This window comes from Cynoglossus semilaevis, chromosome 14, assembly GCF_000523025.1.
Source record: "Cynoglossus semilaevis isolate Cse_v1.0 chromosome 14, Cse_v1.0, whole genome shotgun sequence".
NCBI classification, from domain to species: Eukaryota; Metazoa; Chordata; class Actinopteri; order Pleuronectiformes; family Cynoglossidae; genus Cynoglossus; species Cynoglossus semilaevis.
This window is the reverse complement of record NC_024320.1, coordinates 18222608-18243474: the sequence shown is the minus strand read 5'-3', so window position 1 is coordinate 18243474 and position 20867 is coordinate 18222608. Positions and strand designations below refer to the sequence as shown.

Sequence of the window (20867 nt, the reverse complement as noted above, 5' to 3'; positions counted from 1 at the left end):
TATAAACGACGTTACGTAGACTCAGTTTAAGAAAAAGAAATCTCACTTATGTTGTAGCTCTCACCTGATCGAGCTGATCGCTTATAGTTTGCTCATAACTGTGTGCAAGGAAAAGAAAGCTGTGAGATATAAAATCTTGTATGGTGTTTTTTTTTTTTTTTCATGGGACCATTTTGTTTCACTTTAGATCTTGTACAGATTTATGGTTTGGTTTTTTTGACTTATTTATTCCATCAGTAGTGCTTGGTTTTTATCATGTCCAATGGTTTTGTTTTCTTAATAAAAGTCATAAAATGTATCAGTGTTTTATTGATTTCTTATTGTCGTGACTGTTGATCATCAGACCACTTCAGACGATTGAAGGCGACAAACACGAGACAAGAGGCCCGTTTGCTCTTATTACTTCATTTGGACTGGTCAAGATACAGTACAGAGAAAACAGTGACATTTTACACATCACGTCCAGATCTGTCGAATGGCCGAACCATTTCCACAGACAGCACCTGAATGGTTACATATATAAAACGCACTAATAATTAGACATACCACGTGTACAGCACACGACAGTTCATCGTCATAAAGAGCTTCTGTTTGAAAAGCTCTTTGTACACAACGTCAGTCTGAGCAACGGGGCAAAAAAATATCTAGTGGACATAAAAGCTCTCATTTCTTTCCACTTCCAAGAGTATTTACAAGGGCTAGTGTGAACAGTTAGGCATTTATAATACACACCGTTACACCGCGAGATTCAGTATGATACAAAATTGTGCTTCAGGACGGAAGGTCAAAAACCGCTGTCTCCGCACGAGGCTGGAACAGTTTGACATTTGTTTTTGGAATCTTGTCCTTCAGATTTGACATTTATTTCAATTGTAATAGATCATGCATAAACACTTTGGTAATGTGTGGCTGTTTCAGAAGCGGACACGCCTCAGGTTTACCAAACTAACCCCAAACTGTTTACATTTGTTTTCCACAATTCACAGGGAAGTGAAAACGACTATTAAATAACAAGGAAAGTGTAACGTTAAAGCGCCGTTCGTGTTTGTTAGGTTTTTTAAAGTGGACTGTGCAATTCTATGTGAGTGGAGTCTCTGGTACAAACTGTACAGGTCATGTCAGCGCTAACGTCCCTGCAGGAACAGCACTGCTTAGTCAGAGGGTTAGACAAGTAACAATAAACTTCGACAAGAACTGCAGTAACTTTACGTTACTTAGGTGCGTTAAATACATTAAATGACTTAGTACATGATAGATAACAAAATAATCTCTCCTCATGCTACATAGAGTAGTAGTTCCTGAAACCTTTTAACAATGAAATGAACACAGAAAATTCTTCAATACAACAAAACTAGCAAACAACATGTCTTTAAAATATTGACTTAATTAAATATGTGGCAGAATAATTGATATTTGGTTTTGCAAACTACATTTTCCTAAGTCAATAAGAATTCCATGTTAGTTTAACTGGTAACAGGCAGAGTATCAGGGCCCCTAAACTTTTTTAATTGTATTTGGGAACAAATTTAAAATATTCTGAGAATTCAGTTAAATTCTTTTTTTTTTTAATCCAAAGTAATCTAGTAATAATTACAATTTATCATGAAACTGTTGATACTGAAGATAAAAATTACATTTCTGAACTACTCTGAATTTAGCATTTTTGGGATAAATTAAACAACAAGCAGCATGGTTAAAGCTAACTGCTGCAATGATCTGATAATAAAGTACTGCAGTTTTATTTAAACTAAATACTACACTTTTAGACGTAAGAGTCTACCTGAATGTTTTCTTTTCTCTGATGAGTGTGACACTCATACTCCACTGGCTGAAGCTGATAAAGGAGCGCCAGCGGAGTGTGTGACATGGCAGTTATCAGTCTGGAATGTGACACAGAGTACAGAAGCATCAAGAAGCTTAAATTATCTTTTTTAAAATGTGCTTAGCTTTGCTGCATCTCCCTCTGACCTCAAATAGGAAACGACAAGTGCAGAGGACGGACGTCATCTACTGTAAATTCCAAGCAGCATATTTGGACGAGCTCCCTGCATCACAGCACAGTTTTGCCTCCGCGGGGAAAAGAGCTGCAGGACAGACAACAGCGGCTACCAGTGATATGAATAAATACGGTATAAAAATACACTATGGAAACTCTGCAGGTATGTTGGGAAACGTAGGAGAAGAGCCGAAGGTGCTGAAGAGGAGGGGGACGGACGCAGCTTCTAGAAGGTCTGGTCGTCGTTGCAGGACTCGGTGGTGTGTCCAAAAGCCTCGCAGATGTCGCAGTACGGCCTCTCGTCGGCGGGGTTGCCGTGATAGGTGGTGTGGGGAACGGAGTCCGGGCTCTGGGCCTGAGTGGGACAGTCCTCGGTGTCATGGAGGTCAAAGCAGTCGCAGATGTCGCAGAACAGGCGCGGGGTCGCCTTCTTCTCCGGCTTTGGATCACCTTGATCAAAACTTGTAAAAAAAAAAAAAAAAAAGGACGTGTGTTTTAAACAGGCCTGTGAGTGGAATTTGGGCAAAACAGTGAAGGTGAAGGGCCTTTGACATAACACAGGTGTCAAACTCAGGCCCGGGGGCCAAATCTGGCCCACAGTGTAATTATATTAGGCCTGTGAGATCATATCAAATATGTACTAGAGTTGGCCCCCAGTATACGGCCCCTACATACTGGCAGTATATGTAGTATTAGTGGTCTGTGTTAGAGCAGATACACTTAGGTTTTTTTTGTTGAACTCAAAGGCTACAGATAAATAGACATGATAAGAAACAAATACCACTGATGTCTGTTTTATTTCACATCTTTATAATATTAAGCTCTTCTTGTTCCAGATTCAATGTTTACACAAAACTAAACTTTGTTTCCATATGAAAAAATTCTAAAAACAATTACTTTTATACAATTACAGTCAATGTTTCGATAAATATTAAGTTTGGCCCAAGACTTGGTCCCAGTTTTGAATTTTCGACCCACTGTGACGTAACATGTTTGATGAAGACAACACTACGTGTGGCTGCTGAGGTGTTTACCCATCAGTCCCGCTGGTGACGTTGAACTCTGCCAGGGCCAACTTCTTCAGCTTCATCTTCAGCTCATCATTCTTCCGCTGCAGGTCCACGATGACGCCGTTCAGAAAGTTGATCTGGGGCAAAAGGTCAGGACAGACGTGAGCACTGACAGCGTGAACGACGTGGATTTGAAGAGACGGACTCACCTGTCCCTCGGCGAACTCCTTCTCCTCCCTCAGCTGCTCCAGAGCTGCACCACCTGCACATACACAGTCAGAACAGTCAGAGAGCAGTCAGAGAACAGTCAGAGCGCAGTCAGAGAACAGTCAGAGACCAGTCAGAGAACAGTCAGAGAACATTCAGAGAGCAGTCAGAGAACAGTCAGAGACCAGTCAGAGAGCAGTCAGAGAACAGGCAGAGAGCAGTCAGAGAACAGTCAGAGCGCAGTCAGAGAACAGTCAGAGAACCGTCAGAGAACAGTCAGAGAACCGTCAGAGAACAGTCAGAGAACCGTCAGAGAACAGTCAGAGAACATTCAGAGAGCAGTCAGAGAACAGTCAGAACAGGCAGAGAACAGTCAGAGAACATTCAGAGAGCAGTCAGAGAACACGCAGAGAACAGTCAGAGAACAGCCAGAGAGCAGTCAGAGAGCAGTCAGAGATCAGTCAGATAACAGTCAGAGAACAGTCAGAGACCAGTCAGAGAACAGTCAGAGACCAGTCAGAGAGCAGTCAGAGATCAGTCAGATAACAGTCAGAGAACAGTCAGAGGGCAGAGAGCGGTCAGAGAGCAGGCAGAGAGCAGACAGAGAACAGTCAGAGAGCAGGCAGAGAGCAGTCAGAGAGCAGTCAGAGAACACGCAGAGAACAGTCAGAGAACAGTCAGAGACCAGTCAGAGAACAGTCAGAGACCAGTCAGAGAACAGTCAGAGAACAGCCGCGTGCCTGTCAGGACGCGGTGAACGCTGGAGTCACCGGAGCTCACCTGACTGTGGAGCGTCCTTGCCTTCACCCTCTGACACCTGTGTTCCCATGAGTCTGTGCTCCAGTCTCTGGACATGGCCCTGCAGCTGAGCTTTGTCTTTTTCCAAAGTCTCCACAGCCGACTGCAGCGTTTTAGCCACGGCGTTTTCTCCTCTCAGAACTGCGATCTGCAGCGACAGAGTAAACAATCACGACATCAGCCGCTCGATAAGAAGCTCAAAGAATGTTTGAAGACACAGGAGGACATCAACGTGTCCACACTCCCGCACCTCGTTCCTGAGAGTTTCCAGTTCCCGATCCTTGTCTGTGATTAAGGCCGCAGTGGATTTCTGGAAATTCCCTTCCCCGTCAGTTTCTGGGATCGAGGCGGTTTCTCTGTGGAGAAATTCAACGTTGATAAAGTCTGTGCTGCCACTGTGTGGTTTTATTTCACCTGGCAACCCTTCAACTCTAACCTATCCTTTAATGTGGATCAGAGAGTTGATTCTGATGTTCGTGTCAAGTCAATCACATCCAGAGATGAGGGAAAAAAACATCAGCATTTTTATATCTTGGAATCCAGGGAAATAAAAATACCAAAGAACATTCTCTACACGTCCTCCGAGGGTTGTTGTGAGGGTTGTTTCAATATCAGAGGGACTTTGTTTGTAGAGCTCAACAGATACAAAACAAATGGAACATGGAGGACATCAAAGGAAAGTGAATTATTTGTCATTGTGACACAACACAATGAAATGTGACCTCTGCATTTAACCCAGCAGGGGGCAGCTTAAGCGCCTGGGCAGCAGTGTGTGGAGATGGTGCCATGCTCAGAGCACCTCAGTGGTAACTTGGCATCTTGGAACCTTCAACCTTCAGGACTCATGTCTGCTTCCTTAACCACCAAGCCACCACTGCCCCAATGTGGAGGACACAGGAGTACTGAGGACGTTAGCGTAGAGGACATAGATATTACTATGTAATATAAATATTTTTTATTATTAATTTTTTTATTGATGATGATCCTTTGTTCCATTACCTCTACTGTTCTTGATCAAGATCTGGTAGGACTGTCAAACTGTCAAATACTGGGGACGTTTTTTTCAAGGCATCTAAAAGTACTAATACTGTAGTACACTGTACCCACAGGAGTGGGTACTCCAAGACAAGGACATCAGTGTAAACAGGGCTTAAACTAGACATCAGTGTGAACAGGGCTTAAACTAAAGAAGTACGTGATGATGTCACGGTCACGTCGTTTCCTCACTCACCTGGACGTCACGTCTGGTTGTTGACCGCTGTGGTCATCGTTGTGCTGAGAAGAAAACGGACAGAAACGATCAGGTGTTTAAACAGAGAAATGACACCAGCTGTGATCACTGTCCAGTTCACTGATCATGTGACCAACACAACTGTCGAGTCTGGACCAATCAGACTCTGTATCTGGGCTGTCAACTGAACTGTATCAAAGTGAAGGACAAGGTGAAGAAGCTCTTGTTGCTCCGTACCTCCTCCAGATGCTGTGACTTCTGGGAGGCCAGCTTCAGCTCCTCACTGGAAAGGAGAAAATAAAAAAAATAAAATAAATAAAACAGAAACTGCTTCATTATGCTGTGAATGTAAAGAGTGACAGAAAACTGCATCAGGATCACTGCTGGGTTTAATCCAGATCTGTAACCAGATGTCGGCTGGACTCACATATGATAAAGTACAAAGACAAGGAATTTAAATATTGGACCAAAGCTTTGAAATTAGAGCAGTAAAAGTTAATTACTAATGAAGTAAAACTTAATATTTCATTACTGTGAAGTCAGTCAGAGATGCAGTGGTCGGTCCATCGTCCTGTTCTTGTCATTTACACAAAACTATGATGAATGATGAATTATATATAAATTCTATATAATTCAGTAAAAACATTAGAAAAGCAAAGAACTGATATTTATTCAATATTAATTCATGTATTCAATATTAATGAGGTTTTCGTTACTGTAGTATTCTAAGAGCTTTATCACGATCACGACCACAGACATTCATAATCAAATGTACAATCTTATCTCTGAGCCTCTCTGCTCATGTGCTGCGTAGACGACCACACGTTTCTGTCTTTTTGAAACTGATGCTTTGAAGAAACCAGAAAACTCTGGAATCTTCCGAGGCTAATCCTCACCGTCAACGAACAGAATCAGTTTCAGTATCGTCTGGAAACTGTATTAGACCTTGGATATCGTAGGATGATGGAACCAGACCAACGCGCCTACAGACGGAGTGTTAACCTCCATGACAGTCACCGACGTCCAATGAGGAGCTGCGTGTGACTAACATCTCAGCCTGAGCTCCATCTGGGTGAAGGACTGAGCCGCCTGACGTATCCTCAACACCACTGAAGCTTTCTGTTCTCTGACGTGTGTGTGTCAGTGGAAATTCACTGTTAGAACCTCAGTTCTAAACTGTTCTCATCACTGGATTTCCGTCTCCTCCTGGTGGCCTCGTCGATCAATGACATTTAAAACTTAATTATAAAATGAAAATCAACTGCATTTTTACACAGACTGTAACTGTTGATGAGGCATCAGTGGAGAACTTTATGATTTTTTTTTGTTATTTCAATGTCTTGTGATGACAATTCATCATCACACCATACATGATGTCTTTTATAGGGTTTGTTTTTAACACTTTTATTCTCAGCTTGAATCTCTATCATCAGAGAGACCTTTTAAATTGTATTAAATCTATCAGGCAAAACACTCGACTGATTTTATTTTTTTTTTGTATTAAATCTATCAGGCAAAACACTTGACTGAATATCGACTCTTTTTTTTTAGTTTAATTTATTTTTTGTTACCAACAGAATAGATCAACTGTAGTCAGCGTTTCCTCTCCTTCCCCCTGTTTCCCTCTTTCTCTCTCACACACACACAAACAGACTGATGTCAGTGTCGGAGCGGCAGCCATGTTGGAGCCAGGCGGCTCTAGGTGGAGACGAAGAGCGATTACATAACAGCCGACAGAGGAAGGACGCTCGGCAGGAAGGATGGATGAATCCAGAACAAAGATGGAGTACGACAAGAAGTTATCAACGTCTGGGGGTGACTCTGCTGAACTCATCCTCATCATCATCATCATCATCATCATCATCATCATCATCATCAGTAGTGTGTGTGTGTTCCCCTGAAGATGCCGTGGGAGTAAACACACTGAGCTGGTTTTGTTGACATCTCTGTTTCCCTGTTCTGTTCCTGCTGTAATAACTATAATTCACCAGCTGGGGCTGTGATGTCACAGCCCAGAGCTCCAATGAGTCAGTGTAGGCGCGGCACCAGAGGACATGACGACATGCACACATAAAAACACACTGCATGTGCAACATACCACGTGCACACATACACACAAATGCACACTCATATAAGGTCTATAAATAGATGCTGACATCAGGCTGGAACACACAGCTGAGACCAGGACCAAACCAAGACCATTTTATATGTCAGAAATATACAATATGTTTATATATAAATGCATATTAAATATATTTCTCTGGATGAAAATTGTATATAAATAAAATGTTATGCTGACTTACATTTTCTGACAGAGAACTCCAATTCTCTGGTTTTCAGCGCTGCTCCGCTCCTTGGACAGACTGAGCTCCTCCTGGTATTTGGAGTTCTGCTGTTTCAAAGCCTCAAGCTGCAGAAAAATCACAAAAAGACCAGAAAAATAAAGAGCATGTAACTTCTACCTTAAGTACAACAGGACAATGCAGAATTGCTAAAATTAAAAACTATCGACAACCACTGTCCAACACCCTGACCTCCAGCTGTGACCCCCGCGTCAACATATTCACAGCTGATGCTTCAAAATCTCCACTGAACTTTAAACACATCTTTTCTCATTAGAAACACAGCAACACATTCAAATTCCTGTGCCCTGCTGCACCTCACGTGCAACATTTCCATGTCCCCTAGGGGGCGCAATCTGGTCCCTATGAAACACTGATCTAATGCATGTAAGAAGTAATAAAATAAGTTGTTTCTAATCATGAGGAAACAGAAAAATATACACAACTTTCCATTGATTTCTGCCATGACTACTGCTCTACAAAAATCTCTCTAAATTTCTAGACAGACGTATAAATGTTTAATGTCAGTCTCCACTGATTCATTTGCTAGTTTTTCCACATCATCTGTAATTGATTTAGAAAAAAAAATGTTTTATATAAATATGGAAAATGGTAAAAAAAAAAAGAAAATCCAGACAGATAAATAAAAAACATACATCAGCTCAGGTGTTTTGTTACAAAAACACATTATTTTTGCTCTCACATAAAAACTAAAGATGACCTCAAACATCAGGCATCAAAAGGATCTGATATTGGCTTTTGAAGCAATGGTTTAAAAATATTGTTGTTTTTTTTTCAACATTAATCCACGTCTCAAACACTCAATCATCAGTGTGTAAAGACTTCTTCACAGACCCCAGAGGATCGAAATATGGATTTTATTTCCAAATGCTCTCGACGTGGATCATCAAGAACCAAATTTCCAAAATAACGCACAGACATTCTAGGCTGCTGTTACACCTGACACATTCTGCCTCACTGGACCGACAAAAAGCCACTGATGAGTCAGCAGACATACTTATCAAACACAAAATAGTTTTGTCGCCGTCACTTCAGACCGACCTTGTGCTGTACTTGAGATTTTAAAAATCACTGCTTTCTCAGACACGGCTGCAGCCTGAACGCAGTCATCGGGGTTTAAAGAAAACAATACAACATTGACAGCAAAAAAGTGTCACCCTGCCCGCTGTGATCCGTCTGCAGAATGTTTGTTAACAGTGTTAAGTGTGTCATCAGCTGTGAGTTTGGAGAAAACACAGCATCACATACAGCAGACGACCCATCTGCTGCACCGTGAAACAAACTTCCAAATAAACTGGTTACAACACAGACCTGTGACAAAGTGGAGCAGAAGAAAACACAGATTCCCTGATGTGGTCCTGCCTGCAGGCAGTTCAGTTTGAATGCAGTGAACGGCGCAGCCTACCTGGTAGTGAGGTGAGTACAGGTTACTGGAGTAATCCTGCTGCAGAGCAGCTGTGTCCATACCCACTCACAGCTCTGCGCTGCAGGACTTCACCCTGATATCCACTTGTCTAACACAGCAGCACTGTCACAATGCCTCTGCTCTTCCCGTCTCCAACGCGCACAGACTGACGCCAGCGAGGCATCAATAAACCATCAGCTCTCATCCCCCCCGCCGTGCTCCGCTGCGAGAGGCAAATGGAGAGAGAGCGTCGCTCCGGCAGCCGCTCTCTCTCCTGCCGTCACACATAAACAGTTGGGTTCAAGAAGCTGAGCACTTGTATTATGTAAGGCTGAACAAGCCCCTCCCACACTCAACTCCACCATCTGGTTTCATCACCCGCCGACAATGAGCGCAGGCACACTTTCTGAACACTTCAACTTTCATTTAAAATGAAGGAGCAGGGATGTGAACCAGGTGAAGGTCAACTGCCAAACTGTCACTGTGTTCACTGGAACTGCAACTGTGAGGGGAAGGTTGTACAAAAAAAACCAAAAAAAAAAAACAGGCTTTACAAAAAACACTGGAGAGAAAAAATACTGAATAAACTATGAATGTGAATCATTTTAATGGTTATGATCCACTTCAGTCTCATTATTGTCAAGATCAAAATCATCCTCTGTCCAATATATTCACTGTCTCTCCTCAACACGTGTCCAGACCATCTCCACCTCACCTCTCTGACTCCATCTCCAAACTGCTCCACCTTAACTGTCCCTCTGATCTGTCCATCCTGGTCACTCCCAGTGAAGCTCTCAGCATCTTCATCTCCTCCTCCACCTCCAACTCAGTCTTTGGCCTGTTAGACAGAGACACTGTCTCTCAACCACACATCATAGCAGGTCTCACTACTGTCTTATGAACCTGACCTTTCAACTTTGCTGCTCTTCTTCTATCAAATCCCTGCTGACATTTGTCTCCATCCTTTTCTTTACTATTTTCGTGTACTGTCCATTTCCCTGGATGCTTGACCTTCAGTATTTAAACTCATAAACATCATCGTCATCAGCATCAGCAGCATCATCATTGTCATCATCATCATCATCATCATCATCATCATCATCATCATCATCATCATCATCCTCCCCACTTGTTCACAAACACAGACACGCTGCAGCATCAAGAATGTTAGTCTGTCGTTTTGTCACAGCAGCAAAAGTCATTTTCTGAACCTTTTTTTGGTGGTTCAGTATTTTGAAGAAAGAAATCTTCCTCAGCCAACTCTGGGGGTCACCAACTGTGCCATCCAGCAGTCTGAAGGGGCTTACAGCACTGTGCTCAAAATAGCACATAATGACAGTAGAGCTCAGTCTGCAAAAGTTCCACAATCTCTAAACTAATGGTAGAAATATTTCCCCCTCCCCTAGGAGGGGTCAAAAGGTCGAGTAGTGCTTTTCAACCAATAGTCAGAATAACTTATAAACTAATAAAACAGGCAGTAATGTCACTCTACACGGAAGGAAAATACACAAAATGTCAAAAATATTCCTGAATTCCCAAATTTAGGCGAATAAAAAGGACGAGGTGGCAAATGAAAATCAGCTGGAAGAATCTTCTCCGAAAAATATTCCTGATATCATAGATCATTGATAAAAGACTTATTTCATTTCCATCTGTTTTGTTTTGTTTTGTTTTTTTTACAAACAGCAACCAAGTCAACGTTTAGACCAAAGTTTCTGCTGTAAACATTCCTCTCACTGCAATTAAGCAGACCATCTGGAGAACATTAGCTGCTGGAATCACAAAGTTAAGGACATATCTGGAGCTGGACACGTTCACTCCTGATGTCAACGTGCAACAACCTTCAGAAAGAGAGATTTATCTGCTGTTGAGACTGAGGGCAGTTCAACACTAACATAAACAGCCTGAGATGACAGCATCAGGCTGAAGTGCATTTGTATTTCCTTGAAAGAAAACAACATGAAAACTCTCTACAGATGAACACCTTCCTTATACGACTCAGTCCGGGATATGAGAAAAAAATCAAACCTGGATCGATCAGGCAGGTACAGGCTGGTCACTACATTCAAACAAACTAGCTAATGCAGTAGTTCCCACACATTTTGCACAACTGGTCGACATAGGTTTATGATGTCATAGAGAGGAAAACAAGAAAATGCTAACGACAGAATTAGACTGAAAAACAGCATCATGTCCACTCACCTCTGTCTCCACAGCTTTACTCTCATTGGTCAGCTCTTGTAGGGACACAGTCGTCCTGTCGTACTTCTCGGTGGCCTGAAAGTGTGAGAATAAAAAACTGAACTTCACACACTTATTAAAACAACAGTGGAAAGTTGATCATGAACATGTAAGACCACAGTGGACACAATCATCAGGCTACTCCAGGAGTAGGTCGGACTAAAACAGGAAAACAGTCGCACACGGAAGGAAAACTGCATTCCTTTTATAAGTGGAAAGGTCAGAGGTCAAAAACGACTTGGCTAAAAAAAGGAAACGGTGTTCTAAACAGCATTAGTCTCCAGAACGTTGACGGGACTGGGACAAAAATACTCTTCTCTTAGCACAGGCAATAATGAAGGAAAGTAGAACACAAGATAAAAAAAGAGCAGTGATGCAGCAGAAGTACAAATGTTTTGATGTGGATTTAGATCTGCTGTGTCGTGTGTTTCTGTGCATCAAACAGAGTTAAACAACAGGTTCAACAGAGTTAGTCACAAAACACAAAGTTACATTCACTTAGTTACAATCGTAGGACTTTACACCTTAAATGCTAAACATTTTGTGAACACTTTATTCCAATTAGCACGGCTTTTTGCTGGCACCTGGTGCCTCTGTAGTGGATACCTGTGTCTATTTTCAAACTGTTTTTGAAAATTAAAGAAAACTTTTATTTTACAGTAGCTCCTAAAGCCGTCAAACCACCAGGCTAAAGTGATCTCCACTGAAGAACATCGAAAAAATATATGTATATAAATCTTAAACCTCTACCAACCCCTGGTTGGTACAATCTAAACCGAGGGTGTCAAAACATATGGCCCGCAGGCCAAAACTGGCCCACGTGATGATTTTGAAAATAAAATAACACACAAACACTTCATGTTCTGGAAATGTTTTGTAAAACAATATTTCACTAAATAGTGACTATTTATCTAATTTACTTTTTTGTATAAAAAAAAAGGGTAAACAGATGGAAATTTGTAGATTTACAGGTAATTATGTTACGACTGTACTGGTTCCGACCCGACATCTTATTTGGTTGTACGCAGCCCCTGAACCAAAATTAGTTTGACACCTAATCTGTGACAACACTAGATTTATTGCAACAAAAGCAACAAATGCTGTCAAAATAAAAGTGTCAAACAGTCAATCCAATCAAACGGATACAATTGTAGTCTTTTAAAACTCACATCTGCAAGCTGGGCCTCCATCTTCTTCTCTCTGCACTGACTCTCCTCTTTGAGGGTCTGATAGTCTTTCTGTGACTGCTCCACACTCTGCTCCAGCTCTGACAGACAGACAGGAGGACAGACAGGAGGACATCAACTGTGAGACTCTGACTGACACATGTGGCATCTGAAGAGAACTCCAGCAGATGTCAGGATGTCTTACCTCTCACGGTCTTGGCCATCCTGCTGCTCTCCTCCTCGGCTGTCTCCAGCTTTTGTCTCTGCGAATGAAGAAACATCAGGCCGACCATGAGATAATCACTTACATAAGAGCATTCTTCTACCTTGAGCTAACTGGGACATAATGAGCGCTTTCCAAAAACATGCAGTTTGTGGATGAAAACCTCTTTACCTCTCCCAATGAGGCCGCTTTTACAGCGCCAAGTAAGGAACTCCATTAGCAGACAATGCTCTCATTACTACTTTTCCACTAATTGTGCAGGAGTTTAATCGAGTGCTGCTGAGATTCCCCGTCTTTACTCCGTGGCTCTGCTCGCACCGTCTTTGACTTTCTTACACAAACGCACACGTTCGTCCGCTCATGTCTCACCAGGTCGTTCAGCTGCTGCTCCAGAGAACTCCTGTCTTGTTCCAGACACTGCAGCTCCTTCTGTTTACTTTCCAAGTCAACGCTCAGCTCACTGATCTGTTAATGACACACGGTTCGGCACATGCTGAGACGCTGCCATACATTATGTATCATAACAAGAACATCAACAAAACACACAGGGAAAAAAGGGGAACAATTTCCCTCATCCTTCGTGATTCCAACAAACCCTTTTCTCTTGACACTGAGCCTGGGCCTTCAGGCTGCTGATCTGCTGCTGGGACAGAGACACTGCATCCTCCTTCTGCTGGGATGCTCGCAGCCTGAGCTGAAGATCTGCTACCTCCCTCTCCAGTTCCATGATCCTGGAGCGCTCAGATACAGTGGCCACCTGCAGGGAACGCAGGCAGGAGGCATGAACATGAAAGAGGACCCTGGTAGAACAGACAGGAGCGTGACCTGGGGGGCATCGTGTGGGGCAAATGTGAGGAAAAAAAAAAAAAGGAACCCGTTGATGGTTTAAATGTGTGGCCAGGGTAATAAAATTTTCATTTCTAAAAATGTCATTTTAATAACAAAAAGACAAAATGAATGATTTAATTATGATCAATGCACTATTTTATCATTTTTAATTTAAATTTAAAAGGTTCAATTAAACTCCTGACCACGATGGTCATGGCTGCAGTGCGACAGGTATCTGTGCCTAAAAACTGTGTCTGTTTTTGGAGTACTTCTGTGGTGACCCTTGAAGATGGGGATAAACTGAAAACAAAGTTTTTTTTTTAAGCTTTGTGTTTTTGTAAGTTTTTTCAGAGCCAAAGAAAACAGACAGGCAGTTTGAAAAAAGAAAGGACGAATAAAACATTGTTGGTCCAGTATGGGTTTTGCAGAAGAAAACAATGCAGCATGTGTCCAGCCTTGTCCTTTATGACCAACAATGTAAATAAAAGCACAGGCATTTCTAAAGAACTTTCATGCATGAAGGCATCAGCGTTCAACCACTGTGGACCTCAAGGTCTGTTTGAACGAGGCTTCGTTAGAATTTACTGGTGGAACGATAATGAACCATATTTTCCAGATTGTAAGTTGAACCAAAGTATTAGCTGCGTCTGCCGTACAGAGGGAATTTATATTTTTACATTTATATAACTGTTGCAAGTCGTAGTTAATGTTTAAATATTTATTTCACAGGAATCTAAAAACTAAATGTTAATCTGGAGAAACTATTTATTTATTCAATAGCATAAAAATATAAGCTAAATATATGAACGTAACAGAAGTTTAAGTATAAGAATAAGTTCCTGAACTTATTCTGAATCAATGGATCAACGGAATTCCTTCACCTCCTGTGTTACTTCTAAACAGTTCTGCCAACTCCAGAGGAAGACGAGGTGTCATCTCCTCTTCTATTGGCTGTGGTCATACTGAGAATCAGCATCAGTTCCAGTTAGTCCGTTAGTTTCCTGCTGCTCAAGTACTGTTTTTGGTCGCATTTCATTTGTGTTCTTTAAGGAAATCTTTATGGTTTATTCATGTAAAGTTTCACTAGTGCAGCGCCAGCGACTATATATGACTGGGGAAACAGTGCCATCGTGTGGCCAAAAATTATATGGCGTGTATTTCCTTTATAAGTTGCTTTGGAATATAAGTTGTAGCACCAGGTGAACTATTTCAAAAGCACAACTTATAGTCCAGAAAATACGGAACATACTGTTCTAATTACTTAGTTCTGTCGGACTTTCTGTGTGTAATTATTCAAGATCCTGGAGGGGAAAAGAACATGACTCAGACGTGCATGGGGACTGGGACTGCCGGCATTACCCTAGTGTCCTCTAAGTCCCTCTGGAGTTTTTCAGCTTTGGTCTTTTCAAAGAGCAGGCTCTGCTCAAGCTCCTTAATGTGGCCCTGCTCCAGCCTGGACTGCGTCTGTTAGTAAAAGAGATCAGGAAAAGGAGAACAAACCAATGCAACACTAACATGCCAGTTTTTGTGCCACACACAGCAAAGAGACAAAGAGGTTCAAGGCAGAAGCAATAAGTCAGTGAAAAAGGCGCCGGTGGATTTCAGCTTTTAGTCACATCAGCTGGTTATGAACAAAAGACTGAAGATCTTTTTTGAAGTTCTGCTCGAGGGAATATAAGGAATGAACTATTGTGATGCTTTGATTCTGACTGTGAAAGGACTTGTATTGGCACTTGTTCGCCTGTGAAGAGGCAGAAAATAGTGTAAAAGACGAGCAGAGAGGAGGACTGGAGCGTGGAGTGACGCTGTAGGCGAGGACGTACAAAAACAGCCTTCAGAAAATTGCGTGTGGATGATGGATGATGGATGATGAGTCAGTGGATGGTACTGAAGGCCAGCAGAGTGTGAAGGATGGATGAATGGATGGATGAGTGAGCATTAATGAACAAAGACATAAACAGACAAGTGTGTCGGGATAAGAAAGACACTGAGTGATTCAAGGCACAGAAGTAAAAGTGAACCATTTAACAACAGACTCCATCAACAGTCCGTCCATTACAGCTTCTCTCAGAGAAAACACTGGCAGTTTGTTCTTCTGTCATGTTAATTATGGTCTTAGTATTTCACGGAAATGAAGCGTCTGTATGAGCTGCAATCCACTGTTAAGTTGAATGGACGTTTACATTAAATGCTGCAGCCCTGCAGTGTATTTTTATATGACATAAATTAACTGTCATAAGTGCTCCTTTATTAGCTAATATATGGCTTGATTCAGACTGTCTGCTCTACACACACACACACACTGCTTCTGTACAATAGCAACGAGCTGCATTTGAATATTTTTACACTGACTTTTAATAAAACCTGAATATAAGCCAGGTCCTTATTTCCAAGAATTACGGTAATCAACTCCTCAATCAACTCCTCAGCTGTGGACAGCAGTAAACAATTACCTGCACTAGTACCAGAGCCAAAACTATTTGTTAATATACACAGTCGTGAGGACAGATACCTCCAGGTCTCCTTTGGTGATGGACACCTCTTCCATACGGAATTGCAGATCCTCCACTTTTCTGTGAAACACGGACAAAAAAGATTTTTATTTAAAAATAAAAATAAATGAATACAACTACTAGTTTTATCTCAATAAGACTGTGAAGACACAATCCTCAGTAATTAAGGTCGGAGGTCAACACGTCCCACTCACCTCTTCTCCTCCTCCAGCTGGTTCAGAAGCTCCACCTTGTCTCGATCGGCTGCTTCAACCAGCGAACGCAGCTGGTCAAGTTTGGATTCCATCTCCACGGCGTACTGAGACACAGACAATCCCAGTCAGTCCCATTCACAATGTCTTCAAGCCATAACACTTCACTGCTGGAACCGTCTGTAACGTTCAGGTGATTCTCACCTGATCCCTGCCCTTCCTCAGCAGGACCAGCTCCTGCTGCACCTCTCCTGCATGGCTGGTGGCCTTTGCCACCTCACATCTCTCCAGGTCTCTCTCGGCCAGCAGCTGCTCGATGTGCTGCTGCTTCTCCTTCAGCGCCTCCTGCAGCGCTGTGGTGCCAGAGATCTTACGAGCGTACCGGGCCGACGTCTCCGTCAGCTGCCAAATCACAGCATATGATCACATTTATTTTTACACACTACCCATAACCTGATATGGTTCCCAGGACGTAGGGGCTGAAGGTGCCTCTATAAGATGCCTTGATTTTAAAGGAGACAGAATGTGAAGCGGTTTATATGAGTTAATCTGCAGAAAACAACAAAGTCTGAGGTAAAATATGGAACTAGTAATGGTTTACTGCATGTTCTAAATGCAAAGATGTGAATAGTACTTAGTTAATTGTTGAATTTTTATTTATTAAGTATATTCCTACCAGATGAAAGTGTTGTATCTCCTGTAGACATTAGAACAATGATACAGAGTTTCCATTTAAAGTTGGCTCTAAGAGTGAGCTATTAGGTTTGTGAAGAGTTAGTGCCATTTTATTGGATAAACTCCAGAGCTTCATACTGAATTACACATTTTCTACCCAATGCAATTTCAACAAGAAGAAAACTAAATTAAAATGTTTTGAAAGTTTTTTTTTCCTGCTAAAATGTGACATAAATAATGTGTCAGAAATAATATGGTGAAGATAACAGTATTTCCTGGAAATAAATTTCCATCCTAATTTCCATTTATTTTCATTCCAGTAAAAAGCCATGAGCAGAAATACTCAAATGAAATGCCCAAACCCAACAGGTCTGGCAGGACGTAGGCCGAGCCAAGGATTAATAACTGAAATAATCCGGCTAAACTAGGAAGTAAATGTAGTCACAGCAAGTTGTCAACATTTAAATGTATACTTTACTTCATTGTGAGGTTTAATTATAATATGTTTAATAAATAATCATAAATTAAATAAATACTCATAGTGTTTCATAAAAAACATATTTCTTGTTAGAATTCAATAAAATCCCAATTTAGATTTTATAGAGTTTTTGGTACATTTATACACAAAACATACAGTATACTTGCAGTACATGCAGTCATATACTTGTATACTTATTTGACTGTATCTAATTTAAGTTTAGCTGACTACAATAAATATGATATTTCTTCGACTAATTTTTTTGATGTTAAAATTGACAAAATTACGATTAAGACTAAGTAACAAGTTAGTCAGAAAGACTAAGTCTAGTGCTAATTGGCTAGTGCTAAAAAGGTCCAATCAGTGAACAGAGAGCCGTGTGGCAGCACAGGATACTGCAGATCTTACCAGTCCTGCTCGGCTGGGTTTGCCGCTGACTGAGGAGGTGGCAGAGCTGAGTGTGCTGATGGAGGAGGCACTGGGGCTCCTCTTTAGGAGAGTGGACCTCCTCTTTGAGCTCTTTGCTTTAGTGGGTGTCGTGGAGGGGAAACCAATACGCGTCACCTTGTGAACTGGGGCAAACAAGCCAAACCTGGGCAAACACTGGAAATACCTGTGAAGTAAAAGGATCAGAGAAGTTAACTCACTGCAGGTGAGATGTGTTCCAAGACGAACCAAAACTGTCACCGTCGCTCCTCACCTGGTCCCTGCCACGGCTCCATCATTCTTGCCCAGGGGTTCATCTAGTTCCACACCACACCAGTCTCCTTTGGCAAAGTCTGTCTCTCCAAGAAACCGCACGACTCCTGCCTTGGTACCACCCACCTACACAGACACTGTCATCATTACAACCTTCTCTAATCAGTTTGTTATTTTTATTTGTGGGATCATCTCTGAGAACCACACAGAGGAATCCTTCCGTCCTTTCTCTACCACCCTCTTCTCAGGGTCTCAGGGATCATCATCCACATAGAGAATGTGGATTTACAAACAACCATTCACACTCACATTCACACCTGTGGTCAGTTCAGGAGAACAGGCAAACTTCACACAGAAAGACCCTCACTAAGAGAAGTTGGAACAGTGCCACAATGCTAACTTTTATATTTAATGCTAAACCTGGTTATCAGATGAAATTATTCAAATTAAATTGAGCAGCTCGGAAAAAAATTTGCAGTGACTTGCCAGCACGCGGTCTCCAAGTCTGAGCTCCCGCTTGGCCTTCTTCAGAGAGTCTGGGTCTGACAGGTTTGACACAGACTCACTGGACGTGATCTTGCGATTCAGGATTGCACTTGTCCTGATTCCAGAACCCGGAGCTGAATAAAGGAAACAGATTTTACCGATATTGATATATTGAATTCATTTATTAATATTTTGTTCCCTTAAACAAGTGTTTTTAGATTTGTTAAGTTTAAGGTCTGTAGTCCTACTTATATTATGCCTTAGAAAATATTGATAAACCTTTATCAGTTACTGTAGTGCCAACAGGAACAGGGTCTGTCATCGTCGTCGTTGCTGTCATCGTCGTTGTTGTTGTCATCGTTGTTGTTGTTGTTGTTGTCGTCGTAGGCTCTGCTTGTGCAGGACTCGCCTGGCCCCCATTGGTCTCCTTCTCTGGCTGTGCAGCCCTGCATAGCTTTGAAGGACGTGTGAATATTCCCTTTCCATCCTCACACTGGAAGTATCGCACTCCTGCCACCGATCCATCGTTCTTTCCAATCGGCTCATCCAACACGATACCTGCCCACTGCCCTGGAGCAAACTGAGTGCTGCCAATGAACTGCACGTGGCCTGGTTTGTTGCCGTTGACCCAGACCTTATCTCCAACCTGAAAGTCGCTGCTTCCATCTTGGGCCGGGGAGGTCACCGTGTCATGGGGCTTCTCAGGCGGGACCGGCTTTGCAGTACCTGCAAATATTACACTTAATGTTGGTGGAAATTATCCCATAATTGTATTGCCAGCCACACTGTAAGTGACGAAGATTTGCACCTACCAGAAGATGGCGACGTCTTTATTGGAACGCCTGGTGGGCGGACTATTTTACTGGGGGGTTTAATTCCGCTGACCTTGCCCGTTGTACTCATGGCACCTTGTTTCTCTGTGTTCGGGGCCTAGGGTAGACATGTGGGTCTTCAAATGGTTTCAGGCGAGGAACTAGGTCTTCCACATCAGCACGTGCAATCCCAAAAATATAATGAGGAACTGAAATGGTGAGGAACGGAAATGAAAAAAAACCCAATGTGAGCTAGGCTAGACCATACTATTTAACATTGACTTTTTGACCATTGACCACAGTCTCAATAGTTTAGAGGTTTATTAGGCTATTTTTCTTAAATATTTCTTGCCAAATACAAATCCAACAGGTTTGTAAATTACAAAAACATGTGGATTATTAGTCAAGTTTAGTATTAAATACTGAATAGCACGATGCCATTGAACCACATCCATTTATCTGTAAATAAATTGTAACTTTATACAATATAAATAGTATTGATCAATGCTCTTTCCGTTCATCAGTTTAAGGGCCCTTGACATTTACACCTGGTTTTTACCATTGCCATTTGAGCATCAGATAGATGGTTGATTGATAGATAGATCACCAAAACAACAGTAAAAACACACGAATAGGTTAAATACAATAATAATAACAATATACATACTAGATACTAGGGTACCTATAAATTAAGATGTAATAATATAATATGGTAATAAATAATATCAGATATCAGAGAGAGAACCCCACAGTCATTTTGAGTTTGATTTCCGCGCTACCCCGCCCAGACGGTGGTGCGACACCAAAACAACAAGCGCACCTGGAGCCATCAAATCTCTTCAAGTGGTTTCTATGACTCCTTGTTGCTGCTGCTGCTCTCTGCAGGTTGACGCCTCAGCAACAGTGTGGGCAAAAACGCCTTGAACCGTTGCTGCCACAACAGCACCGACTGGACACTGGGTAAGAAGAGCGGGCCCCGGATTGACGTGTCTGGGCTGGGCTCCTTCTCTTTTCACCTGCTACATCATCTCTGGATGACCAAAAATGTAATGACTGTACCCGAACTAAACCGTCCATACAGCGAAAGTCAAAATCACGACCTACGTTAGAACAGGGAACATATGTGACCGTCTATTTCATAGCCTGGACTGTTTTTTAAAACTTTCCTTTCTGTCACATTCTGTGACACTACTGGAATGTACAGGCTAGCAGGCTTCAGGAGATTAGCAGATGAGCATGAGTGGGAGAACGATGAGGTATCACACAGTGATGATGCAACATTAACGCTGCGCAGAGACGGTGGTGAAGAAATGTGGGTACATTTTCTGTATAATCTTACCTAATGTTTTCTGCGAGCTTGGTTTCAGACCGTGCGGTCAGTGATTAGTGAGGGTTACGAACCTCTCTCCACTCCCAGCTCCATGTTTTTCCCAGCCCAACTGTATGACGTCAGTCTGGGAACTAATGCTGCCTTTACGGACTCAGATTTGAGCTCGTAACAGCCATGATTCCAGCGTCATCAATAAAATAAAGTGTTTTCGAGAT

General features: G+C 42.0%; 1 protein-coding gene across 5 annotated transcripts; it reads right to left on the bottom strand.

Annotated features, from left to right (window-relative positions):
* Window positions 1–162: 162 nt before the first annotated feature.
* clip1b (CAP-GLY domain containing linker protein 1b) lies at window positions 163–20794 on the bottom strand. Of its 5 annotated transcripts, none has more exons than XR_003051686.1 (23): window positions 20662–20794; window positions 19323–19531; window positions 18790–19236; window positions 18511–18644; window positions 18026–18150; window positions 17734–17938; window positions 16377–16574; window positions 16176–16279; window positions 15981–16041; window positions 14828–14932; window positions 13236–13397; window positions 13010–13105; window positions 12623–12680; window positions 12421–12518; window positions 11213–11287; window positions 7546–7652; window positions 5480–5525; window positions 5243–5286; window positions 4262–4367; window positions 3994–4159; window positions 3031–3268; window positions 1969–2457; window positions 163–1880 (listed from the first exon to the last, which is right to left on the bottom strand). XR_003051686.1 is itself a non-coding variant. In XM_025062098.1 (23 exons), exons 2-23 carry the CDS (start codon window positions 19411–19413, stop codon window positions 2223–2225), a joined length of 2829 nt encoding a protein of 942 aa, XP_024917866.1. In that variant the 5' UTR covers window positions 19414–19531; window positions 20662–20791; the 3' UTR covers window positions 163–2222. The 5 variants fall into 5 exon arrangements, 4 of the variants coding, with proteins under 4 accessions (XP_024917866.1, XP_024917864.1, XP_024917865.1 ...); XM_025062098.1 differs by having other exon boundaries at window positions 163–2457; window positions 3031–3143; window positions 3216–3268; window positions 20662–20791; XM_025062096.1 differs by having other exon boundaries at window positions 163–2457.
* Window positions 20795–20867: the final 73 nt, after the last annotated feature.